Source organism: Ctenopharyngodon idella, chromosome 15 (genome assembly GCF_019924925.1).
Source record: "Ctenopharyngodon idella isolate HZGC_01 chromosome 15, HZGC01, whole genome shotgun sequence".
Lineage (NCBI taxonomy): Eukaryota > Metazoa > Chordata > Actinopteri > Cypriniformes > Xenocyprididae > Ctenopharyngodon > Ctenopharyngodon idella.
Window position 1 is genome coordinate 11,519,303 of NC_067234.1, and position 22,466 is coordinate 11,541,768.

A 22,466-nucleotide genomic window follows, 5' to 3' on the forward strand; every position below is an offset into this window, starting at 1 on the left:
CCTCCAATAAAATTAACTCCAATGTCAAACATGGGGGACTGGTGAGTGTCACATCAAGCAAACACTAGGATACCTCAGGGCTTGATACTTGGACCTCTTACTTTTCAGTATACATCACAATGTCACTAACTCATCCAAGCATTTTCCAATATTAAACCAAAACAAACTGCATCGCAGCAATTCTCATGTTGCTGGAAAACATCTGCCAAACAAATAAATGTAAATAAACCTATTTCCAAAACGGAAAATGAATCAAAGCCAGATGTCATTACAAGTGGTTTACCCTTCTCCAGTGGACAGAGCAGTGCTGTTGGCTGGGTATAAAATGTATCCAGTCTTCTCTGGTGAGCTGAGCTCTGGATTGAAGTTCTCCTCTCCATGTGGCAACTGCAGAAAATCTGGCCCTTGGAGCGAAGAGCTAAACCCATCTCTGGAAACCTATAACAAATAAACAAACTATTTCATGTTTCAGCTATATCACCACTATTGGCTCATACTTTGAGTTAGAGATTTTTAATTGTTTGTCCCTTGAAGATGACTTGAAATGACAACAAAAACAACTTTATTATATCTAGTTATTACTTTTTTGGTGGTGGGGCCAGGGAAAACTTTGTCAGGGCAAGTAAAAATCTGAACCACTGGCTCAGCGTTGAGAAGCTTAACACTGACGCAGTTCATATTCCCTCTGCATAATGTTCATTACTGGATTATGGATGGATTATTATTTGTCAAATTTGAATGACGTTTTGGGAAAATTTGGAAATACAAGTCATTAAAACACTAGCACTATTGTAGTTAAAGGGGACCTATTATGCAAAATTCACTTTTGCATGGTGTTTGGATATAAATGTGTGTTGGCAGAGTGTGTACACAACCACACTATAATGATAAAAATCCAACCACTCCTTTTGTTTAATCCCCATAAATCTTAAGCAGTGTCTCAGGTCCACAGGCCCCGCCCCATGTGACATCACATTAGCCACAGGCCCCACCCACAAATGTTGACAGACACTGCCATTTTAACATAGAACTGCTCTGAGCGAGTTGCTGCACTGATGAGAATGTCTCCCAAGCGTTTTAGGTGTTCTGTAGCTGGATGGATTAATCCACAGAGCTCTCTCCATTTACTCCCAAAATCTGAGCCGCTGAAGACGAGGTTTTAGATTAATTTTATGTTTGCGCGAATCATTTCACACCGGACTTCTTTGTGAATGATTGTCAATACAAAGGAACAATACAAAACAGGTTGTGCTAAAAATTTGTTACTCAAGGATAGATCAGTAAACTGTTCGTGATCCAGCTTACAGTCTCCAGAGTGATACTGGATACGGCAGTAATAAAGGTGAGAGCACTTTATTACAGTTCATCGGAGTTGATTTACGGATATAAAGTTTACCAATTTATTAAGCACCACCTGAAAAGGCATAAATGTCTTTATATATTTGTTTACTGTTAGTTGTAATGAGTGTTTCTGTATACTAAGCTATATATGTTGATGATAATGCATGGATAATATATAATATAATGCATATAATAATATGGATAATATTTTAATGCACACTTGCACTGTGTTTTATTAAGCTCTTACAGTGATTTTCTAGAGTGAAAACAGACGCTTCATATTTTGTGTGAAGTACAATAAACGTCAAATCTCATCGGTAAACTGGCTTGTACTAATATAGTGGATAAAAACAAGTTATAAACGAAATTGAACTAAACTATACCTGTTCTATCTCCATGCAGCATATATTCGCAGTTTCTGACATTATAATGCGTCCTGACTGACTCCTGACACCGGAGAATGAGCTCTTGAAGCTCCGCCCTCTTAGGCCAAGCGCAGCAGCTCATTTGCATTTAAAGGGCACACACTGAAACGGCACGTTTTTGCTCACCCCCAAAAAGTGGCAATTTTAACAAGCTGTAAAAAAATTATCTGTGGGGTATTTTGAGCTAAAACTTCACTTCTTGTAAAAGGGGGCATAATAGGTCCCCTTTAATATTAACTCTCTAAGAGCAGAATGTTTCTCTTTAATTTGACTAGGAATAAGATTTGGTGCTAAAAATTATATTTTTATAATTTACCAGCAATACATATCATCTGTGACTTGCATGTCCAGACGTAGTCTACCAATAACATTACAGTGACAGCACTAGGAGTCGCTGGTGGTGTGAGGAGGGCTTAAGGCTGCTAACATCCACCTGCTGCAAGATGCCATGACCATGTTGAAAATTGGCAAGTGGAACACCAGCTTGACAGCTTACACTGCAAGTCTTTTCCTCTTCCTCTAGATCATCATCTTCGACATCTTCATCCAACAGACTGTCCAAACTCTGCGGGTGAAAGCGGGAGTCTTCCTCAAGCTCTTCTTCTCCCACGGCTCTGCTGGGAGTGTGTGAGAGGGGAAGCTGCATGCTCTTCATCTCCAGTACCGTGCGGATGGCTAGTGGATCGGACTGCACTGCCCAGCGTCCCTGTGGCTGGTACTGAGCTCGATTATCTATGCCACTACCATCATTTTCACCTCCTCCACCCTATGATATCAAGGAGATCCATTAGTCATGAAAGAATTCAATATGTAATAACATTCTATGACAACAGGAACATACGTACCAGTCTGCGCACCCACATGGGCATTTTGCCATTGGTTTGGAGCACCACAGAATCCAGAGATGCTAAAGTGTAACAGTCAAGCCCATTAAATCACATTTTAAACAGAATTATATACATTTTGCTTGTGCACTTGATGTAGGGCCCAATGATTCCCGCCATGTTCAAAACATTTTTTTTTTTTTTTTTTTTTACAGGAATTTACAGTATAATGCAGAATGTTGCAAAGATTGGAAATTTTTGAACAAATAAATCAAAAGTAGGTCTGTTTAATTTACTAAAATTTTAATTTTATCATTAAAAATAAAACAATCTGGGGAAGAAATAAAACGGATTTCATAGGGCCCTAACTTGATGTGATCAAGAGACCCAATAACACCAGAAAAGAGTCAAATCAACACACCATCGGTGGAGTCGAGTCTGTCTGGAGTTCTGCAGTCCTCCACACAATCTTCTGGATTCTCCTCTGGCATCAAGCCGTCCTCCTCTTCCTCCTCCATGTGAGGCAGTGCACTACAGGGCACAGCGATGTAAGTCTCTCTCCTGAGCAACAGGAATTTAAATAGGAAAATAATAAAATCAGATAGTCATTCACATTTCTGACAAGATATCAGTTTTTAAAACTAATGTCCAAATTGTTGTAAACATATTTGCCTTTCACATTAATTTAATGAAATCATGGCCTTTTGAAGATTAATAAATCATAAAGTGCTGTAGGTATGACGTATGTTTGTAGGCCAAAACTAGAATTAGCACTTCCGTTTCCATCATCCTGAAGTCCATGGGTTTTTTGAATGGGTTTTTGGTTAAAGGCCTGAAATAAGGTCAAGCTCAAGATATTTTTACATTTTATTCCATGACAAAATACATCAGTAATACCCCCTTGTGATTTTTTTTTTTTTTTTTTTTTTTTTTTTTAACTTGTTTTGAAAAAGGCAGTTGCTAACAAGTGGCTAAATGTGTCTATAGAGGTTGCCGGGGACATTATATGTCACCACACCAAACAGGTAAACTCATCGAACTCACGAGTCACTTTCACAGCCTCATTGAGTTTATAATCACACTCTTGCAAACGAATTTTAACTCAAACTTATGCAAAATGCTTTTTAAATAAGGACTGAAAAAGCTGTCAGAAGTTTAACGGAAGTGACGTTGAAGTAATGCGTCGGTGATGTAGTTCTTTTATAGCGTACGTTCAGCTTTTTACTTCTGGCGATTGTATTTAGGCAAAATAAATTCAAAAATTGTTAATTTGTGAAGATTATCATGATAAAAATAAATTAAAATGAAAACAAAAGTGTCATCATTGCAACTAGAGCTGCACAATTAATCATTAAAAGATCACACTCTTGATTTGAACACCCATGTGATTTCATTCGTAAATGACAATGATTCGCCGGTCTCTATTAAAGCTTTCACAAAATCACCCTGGATCAGTTTTGCAATATTTGCAAAATGCAAATATTATTCTGATGTTATTACTCGAAATGCAAATAAGCCTAAAATTGTATTTGAGACTATAAATTCAGTCATTAACCCTGTTCAAAATAGGGTTCCAGATCCCGTCATTTTAAGTTGTGAAGATTTTCTGAAATTCTTTTATGGGAAGATTGTCGACTTGCAGTCAAAAATACCAAAAGTGCTTGTGGCTCCATCTGTAGACCCGGCTGTGCCTTGCAGCACGGAATGGGGTGAATTTCATCCTATTACCCTTCCAGTTTTGGCAGATGTTGTGGCACATCTTAAACCCTCTTCATCTGAAGGGGATATTATGCCACCGTGCATTTTCAAACAGATTTTTGATAGCGTAGGGACCACTGTGCTGCCTCTTATTAACAAATGCCTCAGTCAGGGCATTTGTCCAGTGGTCTTTAAGCATGCTACTGTTTTCCCATTGTTAAAGAGGCCTAATCTGGCAATAGAGGATGCTAATAATTTTTAGACCCGTTTCAAACTTACCTTTTTTTTAGCAAAGGTTTTAGAAAAAGTAGTTTTTAAACAGTTACAAGCCCACATTACTCTGAATGCAATAGATGAGCCTTTTCAATCTGGCTTCAAGTCTTGCCATAGTACTGAGACAGTGCTTGTTATAGTGTTAGAAGACATTTTGCTGTCACTGGACAATGGCGAAAATGTTATTCTAATTTTGCTTGATGTTAGTGCGGCGTTCGATCACGAGATTTTAATCAAGCGTCTGGAACACTGGGTCGGCCTAAAAGGCAATGTGCTGAAATGGTTTGAATCCTATCTCATGGTGGGAACTGCCATTCAACAAGAGTACATCTTCCCTGGGGAATTCCAGAAGGGTAGATTCTCACTCCAATACTTTTTTCCCTTTATACGTTACCCTTGGGGGCTATTTTTTAGAAAACAAAGTATCATTTCATTGCTATGCTGATGATACGCAGATCTATTTGCCCGTGAGAGAGTTATGTTCAAACTCATTTGATGTTCTATTAGCATGCTTACAGGAGGTGGATGCTTACAAGGACTGGATGGCTGTACATTTTTTGAAACTTAATGAAAAAACCAAAGCGATTGTGTTTGGCCCTAGAAAGCACGAAGTGGTTCAGTACTTAAAATTCAACCACCTTTTCTGGCTCTACTAAAACCAAGGTGAAAAACCTGGGGTTTGTTTTGGATAGTGAGCTAAAGATGGATAGTCAAATAAACAGTTGTTAGATCATTTATTTTTTTTAAATCTACATTGGTTAGCAAAGAATAAACCATTTCTATCTTTATCAGACTTTGAGAAGGCAATTTCAGCTGTTTTTTTCTTGAATGGATTATTGCAACTCCCTTTATTATGGAGTTGATGGTAGAGCGCTAATGTGTCTACAGAAAATCCAAAACGCAGCAGCGAGAATGATCAAGTCTGCAAAAAAACATGACTCCGTTACTCCGTTATTAATTTCACTAAAGTGGCTGCTAGTACGTTATAGAATTATTTATAAGATTTATAAGGCCATTCACAATTCAGCCCCTGTTTACCTGTCCAGGATGGCGACAATTTACACTCCCCCCAGATCCTTGAGATCCGAAAATAAATACCTTCTTCGCGTTACTAGGACAAAATACAAACATAAAGGTGATCGAGCCAGTCCTAAATTGTGGAACAATCTCCCTGTCGCTATTAGATATCTGCCAAATCTTTACCTGTGTTCAAAGCCATGTTAAAATCACATTTGCTAAACTCTGACTGAGTTTTAATGATGGAGTTTGATCTTTATTGTGTGTATGTTTTCTCTAAGGTTATAAGTTTGTTTATACCGTTTTATTTGTTTTTTCTTTCTTTAGCTTTTTGGGATTGTGAAGCACTTTGGACAACCAACATTGTATTAAACTGTGCTATATAAATAAAGAACAAAGAACAACAAAGAACAGAACGTCAGTGGAGAGGCATATAGTTCATCATAACATCGTAATATACATCATACACCTACTATATTGCTTAAATCTACCCGATTTTTCATATCGACAGAAAAATATACCGGGATAACCTGGCTTCTCGAGACCCACCACTTCGCAGCAATGTAATGATATGCTAAAGCCCACCTGCCACCAGTGATTTCAAACCACATTTTAAAGAGAATTTATTCAGCAATGGTGTTGACTGATGAATTTGCACATGGTTTGTCTTAAAGAATATTAAAAACACCACAGACATATAAACACTAAAAACTTGATTGTCACCACAGGGGGACTTTAAGACTTTCGTTATAACATTTAAGACATTTAACAGCTAAAATACCATGGGCAAAAAGGTCACAGATGTGAAATGTGCATGGGAGAGTCTGTAACCCTAAAGCGACTATGTAGATTCCTCTTAAACTGACTGGATGTTGCGCATGAAATTCACCAAACGAAAGTAAATGTGACCGCACCTTAACCACAACAGGTTTTTGTTCATGCTGACCACTTCTAGTGGTACATTTGCAAAATGTTTTCATCAATGCAAGTGCTCCTGGAAGCTGTTTCTCTATATAAATAAACATAAATCATACACTCATCAACTCAACCTGTGTCTACGCAAACAGCTCTAGTGTGAACGTGACATAAGAGGAGATCAGGATTGCAGTTTGCATGGGGTTAAATGACACTACCTGATGGCTTCTTGTTTGCTGGGGGCCCGTTGAACCCTCAGGCCTGCTTGCTGCTTCCTCTCTGCTAACCTCTTCCTCATGGAGTTGGTCATCTGAGAGTCCAGCCGCCACACAAACACACAGCTGGAGACAGAGAGACACACACACACACACACACACGCACACACACACACACACACACACACATTAGACTATGATCTAAATCAGTATGTTTTTAACAAATTTGTAAAATCAAATTTAAGATTAAGACAGTTTTTTAGACCTTCAAATAATTTCAAAATGTCAACAATCTCAAAATAAATGTTACCCCTCAGATTCTTTTACGTAATTAAACAGGCACACATTTAACTGCAAAAACATACTTATGTTACTTATTAATAAATCCATACATTCAAACCAGGTCAACCAATATTGGATTTTGTGATAATAATCTGTTAAAAAAAAAAAAAAAAAAAAAAGATTATAAAGGGATTACAATTGTAGTATATTAGTAAAATCTATATACTGAATATAATGTTCATAGTCTTTCCTTTTATGAGGCGGCCCAGTGAAAAGCCACAAGAGTTTGTTCAATTAAATGCTAGATATAGTTTACTGTGTCAGCAAAATACCAATAATAGCCAGCAAAAAAAAAAAAAAAAAGAAAAAAAAAAAAAATCGTTTGAGATTTATGATTTACGCAGGACCTTTAATTATAAGAAAAGTCAGAAATACAATGGGAATCTTATTTTGAAATGTCTATGGTTTACTACTACTAGCTGGTCATTCAAAAAGATGAGAATACAATTTCAAACATCAAGGACATTAAAATATAAAAACATAGGAATCACTGTCGAGTCATCAAAAGATCATAAGCAATCGCTTAGTACAAATGCATGGTATTTATTGATTGTGAACTGCTCTGAAACAACAGCCTGCAGAACGCACAGCAGTGCCACATTTTGACGTTTAGTGCTCAATTTAATTAAATCATCGCCTTTTGAAGTTTAATAATCATTAACTGTTTGATTATTCCTGTTTTTCCACACCCAAATTTAAAACCTCTTAAAATGATAATTAAGACTTTTGTTATAACATTTACGATATTTGAGACTATATACTGTATGTGGTTTAATATCTAAAAGGTGAATGTATGCCCCTTTTTCTTTATTACTGTATAAAACATTTTCTTGGAAAATCAATAATAAAATAAAGTAAAAAATACACATTTAAAAGTCTTACCTGTCACCAGATACAGTGATCAGATGCCTGCAGTCCTGGCTGAACTTCATACCTGTAACAATTTCTGTAAGAGAATAAAAGTTCACAATAAGACCACCACCAAAAATAATAATAAAAAAAAATTATTTATTTTTTATTATCTTATATGTCCAAAACTGTATTTTTTTTTTTTTTTTTTTTTTCCACAAAGAGAGAGAGAGAGAGAGAGAAAAAAAAAAAAAAAAAAAAAAAAAAAAAAAAACCAACAACAACATTGTTGCAAGATTTTACCAAAATCAAGAATGAACACATTTGGTCAAAATCAAAAAAGGGTGTAACGGTCATAACTTATTTTCATGACTAATTTATTTAAACATATTAAATAATTAAGGAATTACTAACAGGTAAAGTAAATAAAACAAATATATAAGTTAATATAGTGTATATATTTAGTGAAATACTCCCTCTAGAGTTCATTTCTCTAGTGAACTAACATGCTGTGGACACTAAATGACTTGCCTGAGGTAAATGTAATGCTACATGAGATATTATTCTCAAGCTGTTTTATTGATGTTTTTCCGGGGTTGAAAGACCGGTTGAGAGATTACACGTAAACATATCTATGCATAGATCGTCTGTTCTTCGGTGCTTTTTCCTGTTGTGGCGGTTAGCAAATAGCGTTGCATTAACACACCACCTTCTGGATTGGAGTGCAGATTGCCTGTGACTGACTGTATTCATCTTCTGACTGTATGCACTGAACCATGACTGTTCGAATTAAATCACTGATCAAGAAAAATAAACATACCTGAATGTCCAAATAAGGTGGCCACACATTCGCCTGACTCATAGTCAAAGATACAGATATTTTTGTCTGAACAACTGGTGGCTAGAAACATCCCAGAGGGATCCAACTGGACCTGAGAGCAGAAAAACAATCTCACTGCCAAAAATTTAAAGGATTTTGACTGCAGGCATCATTTACACCATACATACCTTGAGCAGTGTCCCATCATCATTCAGGGAGCCCTTGAAACACTTTTTCATCTTGCCACTCCTCACATTGTACACTCTGAAAATGCAAAAGAGCCTTTAAGCAGCATTCATGCATACAACTCTATGAATTATCTGATAAATGTATTATTGTACTGAGCGCAAAACAAACAAACAGATGATCTCATCTGATCCTTTCAAATCAGAAATTTACAGTACAAGCAGTAGTAACATCTTACACAAAGCCCTACCTAATGTTGCGGTCCTGGCACGCAATGGCCGTGTGTGTGCGTGTGGCATCCAGGTCCATGTCATACAGTGTGGTCTTCTCCACTATGTGATGTGATCGTGAGAAGATCAAGCCCTCCGACGTCTTTAAGAAGAGAGACACAACAATAGTTAGAAAGTAAATTTAAAAGTGCCATTAAAGGGGGGGGGTCTAATGCTATTTCCTGTATTCTGACTTACTGTATTTACACTGTTAAAGAGTTGGATTCTCATGCTAAACATGGCCAAAGTTTCAAAACACGAGTTGGACGTATGACGGAGTATTTCTGTGCCAAAAATTCTCTTCCAAATCCTCAAACTTCGGGGTCTTTTTTTTTTTTTTTTTTCTTTGAGTATGGGGCTGAGTGATGTCATAATGGTGGGAATGCCTTGTACAGGCACTTCTCCCGGAAAAGCGCGTGCACACATCTACCAGAGTGAGAGAGCAAGAGCACGCCCGTCAACACGCGTTCAGCTTTACGGAAGTCGTCGGCAGCACTGCACAGGTCTTCACGAAATCAACAATGTCACCAAAGAAGTGTGTTTTTGGTTGTGATGGAAAGATAACCTTGCTTCCTAAAGAACCCAGCGTTAAGTGGAGCTGAGAGTTTTGTGCTCACGCATTACATTGATGCGCTCTCGATATTTGTCATTAAAATAACCATAGAAACTGATAGTTGCAATCACTTTTTTATTGGCTAAAATGAATGGAGAATATCTCGTGTTTTCCGTGGCTGCTCGAGCCCTCAGGATCGGTGCTTATGGTTTCATAAACAAGGCCCAGTTCTACGCTGGATTTACAGATCGTTTGAAACTGAAAGATGGAGCGGTCACAGTGATAATGATCCCGGTCATGAGTCGGAACAGCAGGTGGTGAGTAAAACTGCTTCAAATGTCTGTTTTGTTGGCAATAGGCGCCTAAGTGCATATAATGTAAACAATACGAACGTAGTCAATTTATAAATTCATTATACGCTATATTCATTTTAGTGATTCAAAAGTTGGATGGTGTATTGTGTGCGTTTAAATACATTTGTTTAGCTGACCATTGATAGCTTGCAGATGATTGCTACGCAAAAGCTGCGCGTGCTCGTCACTCTTTAGCTTCGCTCACACAGCACGCCTCCAGGCACTCGGCCGTTTTCGGAAAGACTCAGTACAGCGCATGTATCTTTTATAAATATGTTAAAACTAAGGACTTTTTGGAGATATGAAGGATGCTATACTACTCTACAGGTACTCAAGATTGACATGAGATTGGCAGAAACTGTGTGTGATACCCCCCCTTTAAAGGACTAATCAAAAGCAAAGCCAAGAAATTTATTTGCATGTTCATTTTTCATATTAACGCTTAGCCACATGTCGTCCACTTCAGTGGACAGGTCTTTTAACCATTCACCGTGTTATGTCACATCCTTACCTAGGGCTCTATGAAATCAGTTTTATTACCAAATTCCATCTTTCTGGATTCATTTTTTTTTTTTTTTTTTTTCCTGTTTAAAATTTTTCTAGATTCCATTTGTTGTTGTTTTTTTTGTTTTTTTTTTAGACAAAAAGCATGTCTAACTAATTGAAATCAAGAAACGTATACAATTTAACATCAATTAATTAAAAGATTAGCAAAAAAATTGTAGGGGCCCATGATGCGTTTTATTTTCTTAAATTCTGTAATTTCCATTTTTATTTTCCTGGATTCCGTTTTAATGGTTTAATTAAATTTTAAAAATCAAAAAGAATGTCTAAACAATTGAATTCATAAAACATCAATTTAATCATTTTTACAATAATAAGCCAAAAGAAATGTTTTAATTTTTCAAAAAAATCTGTTGTCCATTTTAATTTTTCTGGTTTTATAACTTAACACAAATGCATTATCAAAAAATGTGGTAATCAAATGACTAATTAAAAGAATAATTTAATTGCTCAATGTAATTTTAACAATTCCTTTTATTTTTATAAGTGCTGCACAACAGAAGTTCATTGTTAAAGTTAAAACACTGAAGAAAAACTGAATTTTAGAGTAAAATTGCTTAATTTTATATATATAAAAAAATGCAAACAAATATATTCTATATTTATTTTTATATTTTATAAACAAAGCATTTTTCTACAACAAATACAATTTTGGGGTGATAAAAGTTGAATGTTTACATTTAATTATTTCTTTATATTATCCTAGCATATGCTTTAGATTAAATTATATATTATAAAATGTATCTATTAAAAATCTAAATATACATACAGTATTAATTTAAATCATTAAGGTTTTTTTTTCACTTTTTGATTTAATTGATGTATCAGAGGGTTAACATTATAAATTAAAAAAAAAAAAAAAAAAAAAACCTAGAAATGTGGAGCTCATGGCATATTTAGCCTGCATAATTGTTGAATATCTCCAAAAGCATGATAATATTTTGAATTATCTGTTCCAGGGCTGCCTATTTGTCCAAGGGAAACCTCTATGCTGTCTATGTAATAGATCTAATAAAATTCCTCTATAACAATAGGGGCTTTTCACACCAGAGGAACCTTTTCATAGTTACTAGAGCTAATGGCCGAAGTATCCTATTTTTGGCATGTTCACACCGCAGGAACTGGGAACAATTTTAGTTATAAAAAACCTTTTGGGGGAACTAAATTAGCTCCTACTTCAGAGTAGGGTCTAAATCAGCATAATAGGAACTACCAGTGACGTAAGTGTAAGTTGATTCATTGGCCAAAGCATGCGAAACACTGGCACCTGGCATTTTTAAAAAGCTGTGTAAAACAGTTTATAGCTAATTATATCAACAAACATGAAAACGGCAATAGATGGACTGATGCCGAAGTCCAGGCACTTCTCAACCCATTGTTTAGTTCTATCTAATAACATAAAATAGGACTGTTAAACAGATCATAAACTAAATCGTTCTCAGCGCCGTCAAAATTAAAGTACTGCACAACAACCAGAGCGGCATGACGTAAGTGGCGGCTTATGTCAACTGGCGATGCAAATGCAACTAGGAAAATGGTCCTAGAGGACCATTTAGTTCTCTGGGGACTGCCGTGTCGGCTAGTTCCTATAAATACCCGGTGCGAAAGCCCCTATTATAGCAGGAACACAGAAAACAATATTTGAAAAGTAGCCACTTCATCCTCACCTTCTCAGCAGATCGAAAATAGATGCTCTTGTCAGCTCCACAGCTGACCATACACAACTCTGAACTCAGATCTACAAAAACACACGCATATTATGCATGAAAGACAAGATTTAGCGGAAAACAACAACAAATCTCTTATCGACTGTTAACTGACCTGTGAATTTGATGGCAGTGATGGAGGCCGAATGATCGTAAACCGTCTGCACTAGGTTGCATTTGTTTTCCATGTCAAAGATGTGAATGAGCCGATCACGACTTGCAGTAGCCAACAGATGCAAACCTGACAGGAAAAACACTCATCTACACGGTGGATAATGACAATTTGTAGTTTTCCACAGCTCAACTCAGCATGCCTAACACTAATATACATTCCTTCTCAAACTTAAAGAGTAACTTCACTGATTTTCAACCTGCTTTGTATTGTTACAATGTCAGTAGTATATGTAAAGGAACAATGTTTACTCATTCTCCGTGTTACCTGGACCAAGAAAATTCAGCAGACTTTTGACAGCTCCAGGGCTTTCGTAAAAACTACAGATTGTACTTCCGCATTTTCGTATCCCCGCCCACTGAAAGTCGGAGCGAGGGTTATTAACAGAACAGTTATTGTAAGGGCAGGGTTATTATCGCTGAACATTTTATCATACTTTTTAAAATACCATTACAGTACATGATGCCGTTTTGCTTCAGGTGAAACTGACAGAACAGCAGTCTCTTTCAGTTTTTCCCCTCCGTTTAAACATTCGAAATGTTGACTACAAACACACACGTTTTTCAGTTTTTCTGTTTGATTCTTTGCAGCATTTAGCCACTGCCTACAACACTCTGGATCCTTCACTGGAAACCGCAATTCACTCCCGCTAAACATTTACTCTCTGAATTCTTGCACCTGGGAACAATAGAAGTTGACGCCATAACTGAAAGTTTGCTAAGAAGTATTTCCTACTAAAGCAAGGCGGTATCTGACTCTGATAAGCGTATCCATAGCAGACTGGTGGGAGTGGCCTTGGACGGCAACATTATGGGTGTTTTCCTTCCTATTTAGCAAAAGGGAAGACCACAGCCTTTTTCCTCTGTTTTCTCTAGTCAGGTCAACTTTCTACTGCATAGGCAGCCAAGTACAAATACAAAATATGTATTTGAAACAAAGAAAAGCTCACTTACCGGTCTCATTAGGAGAGAAGGCTAGACACAAGACCTCCGAATCATGAGCCTCGATTTTCTGCAGTTCGTCCATGAAGTGCAAGCCGAAGATTCTGAAGAAGAGACCGATGATTTAGCATATATATTCATTTATGATTTAGTTGTCTGCACAGACCCTTCATTCCCCTCACCTCAGGTTTCCACTGCGGTCTCCGGCAGCCAAATGCTGGCCATCTGGGCTGATTCCCAGCACCCTGATCCCAGATTTACCATCCTGGCTTCCTCCCTCAACTTTCTCAGCCTCAGCTTTGAGGTACTGCATGTCATCGTCCACATATACTATCCTTACGATGTCCTGAAACACATTTTACATACATTAAATCGACGAACACAAGAAGAATTGGCAAATGATTCGGTCATCAATTACTCTCCCTCATGTCGTTGCACAAATTTAGATATTTTTAATGAAACCTAAGAGATGTGTGTTCCTCCACATGAATCAAGTGGATTAATCCTTAATCCAAGTCCTCTGAAGAGACACGATCACTTTATATGATGAACAGATTTAATTTAGGCTTTTATTCATATCCACCTTTTTCCTAAAGTCTCGCCCGACTCATAGTGGAATTATCCTTCACATTTCCGGTCTCCGGTGTTTCTAGTTAAATTAGCTTATTTTTCAAGCTGGTAAATGTAACGTTAAATCTATGAAAATGTGTTTTTTTTTTTTTTTTTTTTTTTTTTTAAAAGCACATGGCTTTATAGTGCCACCACTTTACAGTGTCGCAATGGCCGTCTTTTGTCAGTGGCACACCCGTCAAAGTTTGTAGTGCGTAGATGACACGAAGCTGCCTGAAGTCACGCTTTAGGGGTTTACACCTTGCTGTATTAGTTTCGACACAAATATCAACTTAAATTGCAACAAAGGCAGATGAAAAGTCCAAGAATATATTCTTACATAGTTGTTAGTTTTGTCTAGATGTTTAGAGACAATACATACTAAGGCTGCCACTGCGTCTTCTGTACTACAACCTTGTTTATATGTCAGTTTGCTAGATAAGACCCTTATTCGTGATCTGGGATTGTGTAGAGCTCTTTGAAGCTGCACTGAAACTGTAATTTGGGCCTTCAACCCCTTGGGCGTTGAACCCCAGTGAAGTCCACTATATGGAGAAAAATCCTGGAATGTTTTCCTCAAAAACCTTCATTTCTTTTCGACTGATGAAAGACAGACATAAACATCTTGGATGACATGGGGGTGAGTAAATTGTCAGGAAATTTTCAATTCTGAAATGAACTAATCCTTTAATGAATTCCAAGTATTCTAATTTGTTAACCAATATTATCAATTCAATTTCAGCCTCAATTTCGGTTTGGAAAATGAGAGGGATTATAGTAAAACTATGCTCAATACCTGCAATACCACTCCGAAATTCAGGCAATCATTAAACATATTCTATTACAAAGATATTTGTGAAACAAATTTCCATGACTTCGCCAAAATTAAAATCAAAATTCTTAAATTTCCATGTAGTTTCCAGGTTTTTCATGACCATACAAACCCCAAATAAATAAATAAAAAAGCAAAATATGTGTTCTCTGTTGTTCAGACAAAGTATGAAAATCTTTTTGAATACTGTCATGTCCTGGCCCAATTCAGTCTAGCAGTAATCCATACCTGGCTGTAAAGGTTGTGGCGAAAGCCAAGTCCTGAGCCGTGACTCTGCGGGGACTCACTTTTCCACAGGCGGATGGTGTTATCAGATGAACATGTGAGGAAAGAGCCAGGCGACAGACATCCTGATAAATCTCCAAGCTCAGGGTAGGTCTGCAGAGAATATTAACGCATTAATAAAGTGGCCTTGCGTATCATTCATCTGATAATCTCAATATGAACTGCTCTGTCACTAACGCACCTCCACACTCCACACACATCCGCTGTGGTACAGAGCTGAATAGACCTTCCCAACATTTCGAATGTCCCGCACGTCCCATACGTACACACTGTGGTCATTATACACACACGTCAAGTGCCTGGTCACAGGGTCAAATGTTAAAGCCAGGGTATCTGGATACTGTGCTTCTGGGTTTGCACCGAACAAATGCCTATGAAAAGAAAAGTAATCCAAAAAAAAAAAAAAAAAAAAAAAAAAAAAAAATTAACATTTGATGTTTAACGTTTGATTTTAACACGTTTAACAAAAAAAAAAAAAAGTTTAAACAATTATACATGAGATCATTCAAACCACAAGAACACTGGTAATAGATTTTGTGAAACACCATTATAACTTTCGTTAATTTATTTTTATATATTTATATATTAATTCTAGTTAACATTTTAGTAATTTTGTTGTTTGTCATTTTATTAGCTTTTTAAAATAAATATGTCTGTATTTTTTTTTTAATTAAGATTTAGTTTTAGTTATTTTAGCACTAGCTGAAATAAAATAAGTTTTTTTATATTTTAAGTTAATGATGTTTATTTTAATGAATGCAAAGTAAATCACTTAACATTTAAATAAAGCAAATTCCTTTTACAACATTAAACTCAGAATAGTTGTTAAGTTAAAGCTACATGTCTGCATTAAAAGTATTGTATTTTCTGGAATACAAGTTTTGTGTTTTTATCATCTGAAACATGTTGTGACTTATATTCCAAAGTTAAGGTACGCCAAACATTTTTGCGCATGTGAAAGTTGCTTTTTTGTGAGTGAAGTACAAAGAATAAAGTTTTAGTAATAATGGTAGAGAACATGGAAACACTTGGATTCATGCAGAATGAGAGGTACGTGAGATCATAAATCTGAATTAAGCTATATGCTGGCTTTGTATTGTTTTGCATGCTGCTCACCCTACAATAATCTCAAATACAGAAATCATTAATCATCTTTGTTTTTTTGGGGGGTTTTTTTTTTTTAATTTGGTAATGAAGGTAAAGAGTGAGTTTCAATTTTTATCTCCCCTCACATTTAACATTAACATAGTTTGTGCAAGTTTTCCACATGCCAGCTGTTTAGTTTTAAATTAGTTTAGACAGTGTTTGTTTTTTGTTTTTTTAAATAATGAATGTCAACTATTTATTTTTCATACTAATATTTTTAATTCTTATTATGAATACCATCAAATTTGAAGATTTTTTTTGTGGAGTGAGGGAAACTAAAACACATGTTTATGGTGTTTATAATGTTTGTAAATGTTTCATTTTAATTACCAGTATTTTACATTATTTAAGAGTGTAATAATACAATGTGACTAGTTTTTTTTTTTTTTTTCCCCTCTCTCTCAGAAAAGCAAATCTGACCCAGTATCACTTACATTCAGGTGCAACTTTTTTCCCCCCATAAAATATGGTGTACCATATTGTGTATCTACAGGGGTTGGACAATGAAACTGAAACACCTGGTTTTAGGTGTTTATTAGTATGGTGTAGGGCCTCTTTTTGCGGCCAAACAACATCAGTTCATCTTGGGAATGACAGACATAAGTCCTTCACAGTGGCCATATGGACTCTGAGCCATTCCTCTTCCAGAATAGTGGCCGGGTCACTATAGCCTTGTTTCCACCGAAATCGCTCGGAACAAATTGTCCCTGGAACTTTTTCCCCCCAGACCTGTTACTGTCTGCGTTTCCATTGCGGTCTAAAGTACCGTGAAGATTAATCCAGTGACGTAGGACTGCGCGCGACTTTCCAGTTCCTGCTGGATTTCATCCTCCACATATAAGCCATAGACTGTGACAACACACCTTCACTCTCTTCCATTGTAGTAAGTGAAGCTGACAGTGTGCCAATATGGCGCTGACATCGAGTCTGCGCAGTAGTGAGCACGAAGTGGAGCTGCGATATTAAGGTCCTGCCCACACTCCCGCAGAACTGGTTAATGCACTTTACTGCAGAACAACTTGTCGGTGTGAAATAAACAGTTCTTGAAATGTTAAAGCCAATCTCCTCCTGAGGATCCAGAAAAAAAGTCCATTGGTGCTTTAGTGACGACTTTGCTCAGAGAAGCTGTCAACCTCAGCTGTCAATCATGATGTCAAAACCTGCATTTTTATAGCATCAAATAACTAAAAACAAACTTATTTAAAGAACAAACATTTTAACTTACATCAGCGTGATAAAAACTGCCTAAAATGACAGAAACCATCTTTGGAAGAAAAAAAAATATTTGACATGTAATTTGACCATTTAGTTTGTCTCACGTCCCATTAAATTACAAGGAGAGGATGGGGTTTATGACCTATACTGCATCCAGACACCTGGGGGCAATCAAGACACTTTGGCTTCACTTTTCAGGACTCGTGTGGTACGCTTGATATAAGCTTAATAAAGCCTGAAACTCGTTGTGGGTCAATCGGTCATAATTTTTAAACTCCAATTTTGATTCAAATAGCAAACAACTCTTACTGCACACACCGCAACAGACTTTTAAAAATGGTGGTTGAAATAAAATGCTGCATGAACTCAACCAATCAGCATGTACAGCACCCAAGTCCCACCCTCGAAAGTTCCTGAACTTGAAAAAAGTACTACCTCACGAGCAGGGACTTTCTGAGGGGGGAATTTTTACCCAGAACTTAATTTAGACCCTGGTTCCTGCGGTTGAAACACACCGAGTACCACCCCGAAGTCCCTAGTTCAAAACACCATAAAGACTTGCTGTCTTGGTCACAGATAAGCCAGTAAGACATGCACCAACAACTTGTTCTCTTTTGAACGCTAATATGTCTCCCTTTATGTTGTGTGGATTGCAATATTTCATGTGCAGCTGTGCTATTGCTCTGCTAATTCAACCTTCACACTATGCTCTTACCGATGGACTGTAAAATCAGTAAAGATTGGTCACCAGGCGGTGCATATATAGGCGTGAAACCTCCAACACTATATTGGCCAGTGTTTCAGTTTCATTGTCCAACTCCTGTATATTTGCTTTTGTGGTCCAAGCAGGCATTCACACAGGACACGTCCTTAAGTTCAAAAACAGCTAGAAGGAGCGCAACAAAAACACAGTGGTCTCTTGACACGTATGGCAAAGCTGAACTAAGTTTAACATGACTGCATCATGACACTTAAAAAGGCACTGGCATGCAAACATACATACATACAAAAAGGAAACCAATGCTATTTTTACCACTTAATTGAAAAGTATTAAAGGGTCATATAATGCTATTTTAAAAGTTCATTATTTTGTTTATTGTGTATGAGATCCCCAGCACCAAAGTTGAAAAGTTGGAACGGCTGATAAGCATATAGCTGAAGCAGTGGCTTGGAATTCCACGTTGTTTAAGTTCTGTCGGAGTTTATGGGCATGGCAAGTTGGAATTACCAATCACAGGGCTCGTGGAAGAGTTCAAATGCACCAAAGCAAGGCTCGTCAAGACCCTAACTGAATCAGAGGATGCAGTCATTCGAACAACGGCCCCCCGGGTGGTAGCGGGAAGGAAGTGGAATCCATCAGAAGCTGTTCAGAGTGCAAAGTCTGCGCTTCAATTCAGGGTTCGGACTCATCCCAAAAACTCCTATGTGGCACAAAGCAACATCAGTGCAGAAGAGACAGCTAGTGGTAGAAGAAGTCAGGAGACAGGAGGAGGGAGCGTGATATGCCAAAGCCATCTCAATGGCTAAGCAGGGGAGATGAACCAACTGGGAGGGCCTGGAGAAGAAAAAGCTCAGCTGGCGTGACATCTGGCAGATGGAGGGAGCGCGGCTGAGTTTTGTCATCAGAGCCACATACAACCTGCTACCCTCCCCCCAAAATCTGGTATGGTGAAGTGGTATGGAGAAGATCCTGCCTGTTCCCTGTGTCAAGTACCTGCATCCTTCTATCAGGGTGTACTAAAAGTCTCACCCAAGGGCACTATACTTGGCAGCATAACCAAGTACTCAGAGAGCTGGCATCAATACTGGAACAGAAGCGAATCACCATAAACAACCTCCTACAAACATTGGCAGGACAGGTCAAATTCACAAATCTCGTACCAGCTGGCCAACATCAAGAGCATTGTACAACAAGCATCCTGCAGTCAGCGTGGGATTGGAAATTGGAAGAGGACCTTGATAAGAAGCTTGTGTTTCCCCCAGAAACAGTGGCTACAACAATCCAGCCAGACATGGTCCTGTGGTCTCCAACAACAAAGCAGGCATATGTTGTGGAATTAACAGTACCATGGGAAGATGGGGTTGAAGAAGCTTATGAGAGAAAAAAGAACAAATATTCCAACCTGGCAGTTGAAGCATCCCAGAACGGCTGGAAGACCAGCATCTTCCCAGTAGAGGTGGGATGCAGAGGATTTGTTGCAACATCTACCACTAGTTTGTTGAGGAAAATAGGGGTGAAGGGTCGCTCTTTCCAACAGGCCATTTTTTTCCCCCCTCACCACTCCATACCGACTTGAAACATTTAATTCTATTAGCTTTACTACTATTGGGTGTACTAGAATAGGTTAACATGCTTTAAAAAGTAAAAATAAACATTTTTAACACATTGTACATTATTGTAGCACCTCTATTCCCAGTCTGTCTGAAACACGCTGATATCTACAAAGCCCCCTCCTTCCGAAAAGCCAGAGAGCTCTGATTGGCCAGTTGACCCAGTGCGTTGTGACTGGCCAAACACCTCAAGCGTCTTGGTAATGTAACAGCCCTTATCATAATCATGAGCTTCAGCTTCCAAGGCTTCTAAAACATTTCTAAAAATGGTTAACAATGTCATCTGTATTAGAGTATCAGTTCGAGGATGAGTCAGATTCTGAAAATGCGAATGATCAAGAAGGAAAACATTAAAAAGCATCATATGACCCTTTTAAATCAACAAATTTATCATAGTCGCAGCTCTATTACAGTCCTCATTAGCGCAGGCTCATCTGAAAGACTCTTACCCAGGCTGTGTGCCCTGAGACACATCTACTCCCAAGCAGTGTGGCCGGTGTAGAGTGGTGACGTAATGCAGGTCCTGAGGGCTGAACACGCGCACTGTGCCATCAGCACAACCGCAGAAAACAAATGTCTCACTCACCGATAAGCACTGTGCAGATGTCGTCTACAACAGCAAAACAAAGACACATGACAGCATACTTTCTAAATACCATCCTATAAACCCTGTCCTATTTGGCTCTGTAACAGGCTACGTTCACACTGTCAGTCCAAATCCGATTATGCGTTTATCGGACTGGAATCTGGTCAAACATTATTGACTGTTCACATTGTGCATCGCAACTGTTCAGATCTGATTTGTGTGTCCATCCAGCTCTTTTGTTTTCCGGAATATCTGCATCGGTTTATATGCCAAAAACAACAACCGCAACATGGAGGGGTTTGCAATACAGATGTTGTCTTATTTACAACATGACAATGTGTATCCGCCGCGCTGGACTACTACGTCTTCTCAGGAAGCTGGTATGAGTGGCTTTATTCAGTGCTGTCGTCTCCACCGGTCTCAAAACATGTCTCCGTCATTTTCTGCTCGTCCGGCACTTTGCAACAGCACAACCTTGTTTCTGCAGCGATGTTTCCTATATCAACATCTGAAGTTTACGTTTATGTGGCGTGAGAAAGTCACATAAACCACGCAAAATCCGATCAGAGCAGTCAGACTGAAACGGATTTCCAGAAATGCGATTTAAATAGCATTTCAAACCACACTTGCTTAATCTGATCAGATTTCAATCGGATATGCACAAAAATCGGATTTGAACTGACAGTCTGAATGTAACACTTGAATATTGTGTAGGGCTTTACTAGCTAATAAGGGTTTCTGTCATTAATTACTCACCCCCATGTTGTTCTACACCGTAAGACATTCATCATCTTCAGAACACAAATTAAGGTATTTTTTGATGAAATCCTAGAGTTTTTTTTATTTTTATTCCCTATAGAAAGCAACTTAAGTATCATATTCAAGGTCCAGAAAGGTAGTAAAGACATCGTTAAAACAGTCAACGTGACTACAGTGGTTCAACCTTAATGTTATGAAGCGACGAGAATACTTTTTGTGCACAAAAACAAAACAAAAATAACTTTATTCAACAATATCTTCTCTTCTGTGTCATTCTCATGCGTTGTTTAAGTTCAGCGCTTCCATGTTCTACGTCAGAACGGCGACTCATTATTGGCTGGCTCCTGCATCAGCATCACACGCATGTGTCGTGCTGATCACATGAGCAGCGTCGGCCAATAATAAGTCGGTGTTCTGACGTAGAACACACAAGCGCTGCACTGTTCACTACGTCAACAGCATAGGAGACTGACACAGAAGAGAAGAAATTGTTGAATAAAGTCATTATTTTTTGTTTTTTGCACAAATAAATAAATAATTGTAGGCCAGACAGCTCACAGATTTCATCAAAATCGTATGTTCATTTGTGTTCTGAAGACGAGGTCTTACAGGTGTGGAATGACATGAGGGTGAGTAATTAATGATAAATTTCATTTTTGATTAAACTAACCCTTTTATAGTGTTGGGAAACACTGCATTACAGTAATGAAATGAAGGCACAATGTGTAACTTGCCTTGAGATCAACCCAGGAATCCAGCTGTCGGTTGCTGTTGAACTGGCACAGCAGACCCGTGTGTGTGATGCAGTAGGTGCTGCTGGCCATAGAGCCACGGCCACACGCCAAACCACAGAACTGACTGTTCTGATGCTCCCCGAGCAACCCTGAGCGACCAATCAGAGGCACTGTGCTGTTCACCTGCAGGAGCCGACAACAGGTGATAATCTTCACAAATGCTTCAATAACATGACAAAATTGTGTGCATATTTGAACAGAGAAAAACAAGCGTTTTGTGCTCCATCTGGTTAGAAAACAAACACACAGTCACAGAAGGATGTGGGCAAACACAGGAAACTGCACTAAACACTTCAATTCATATCAGCACACTTGAAATAAGGTTGTGAACAGGACTGAATTAACATGGCACCAAAATCAAGTGCAGATGCCATTTACACTCAGAGAAAATAGCAGTATTTTTTTGTGTAAATAGTTGTTAGACAGGGGCAGAAACTATTTGCATC

The 22,466-nt window shown here is 37.9% G+C and overlaps 1 protein-coding gene and 1 long non-coding RNA gene across 4 annotated transcripts in view; both read right to left on the reverse strand.

Moving 5' to 3' along the window:
• Positions 1-22,466, reverse strand: part of wdr62 (WD repeat domain 62) — a 42,614-nt gene that overhangs the window by 11,534 nt on the left and 8,614 nt on the right. For all 3 annotated transcript variants that reach the window (XM_051862561.1, XM_051862562.1, XM_051862560.1), the window contains exons 7-23: positions 21,961-22,143; positions 20,331-20,491; positions 15,371-15,560; positions 15,133-15,282; positions 13,646-13,809; positions 13,476-13,567; positions 12,466-12,591; positions 12,312-12,382; positions 9,156-9,277; positions 8,908-8,983; positions 8,720-8,831; positions 7,933-7,996; positions 6,712-6,834; positions 3,012-3,151; positions 2,612-2,673; positions 2,263-2,532; positions 284-438 (exon numbers count right to left, since the gene is read on the reverse strand). In XM_051862561.1, coding sequence (XP_051718521.1) covers positions 284-438; positions 2,263-2,532; positions 2,612-2,673; positions 3,012-3,151; positions 6,712-6,834; positions 7,933-7,996; positions 8,720-8,831; positions 8,908-8,983; positions 9,156-9,277; positions 12,312-12,382; positions 12,466-12,591; positions 13,476-13,567; positions 13,646-13,809; positions 15,133-15,282; positions 15,371-15,560; positions 20,331-20,491; positions 21,961-22,143 — 2,261 coding nt within the window. The remainder of the gene's footprint in view (positions 1-283; positions 439-2,262; positions 2,533-2,611; positions 2,674-3,011; positions 3,152-6,711; positions 6,835-7,932; positions 7,997-8,719; positions 8,832-8,907; positions 8,984-9,155; positions 9,278-12,311; positions 12,383-12,465; positions 12,592-13,475; positions 13,568-13,645; positions 13,810-15,132; positions 15,283-15,370; positions 15,561-20,330; positions 20,492-21,960; positions 22,144-22,466) is intronic.
• On the reverse strand, positions 15,575-20,315 carry LOC127495655 (uncharacterized). The gene is made up of 2 exons (XR_007925158.1): positions 17,444-20,315; positions 15,575-17,397 (listed from the first exon to the last, which is right to left on the reverse strand). It is a non-coding gene; the product is annotated as an uncharacterized LOC127495655 (long non-coding RNA).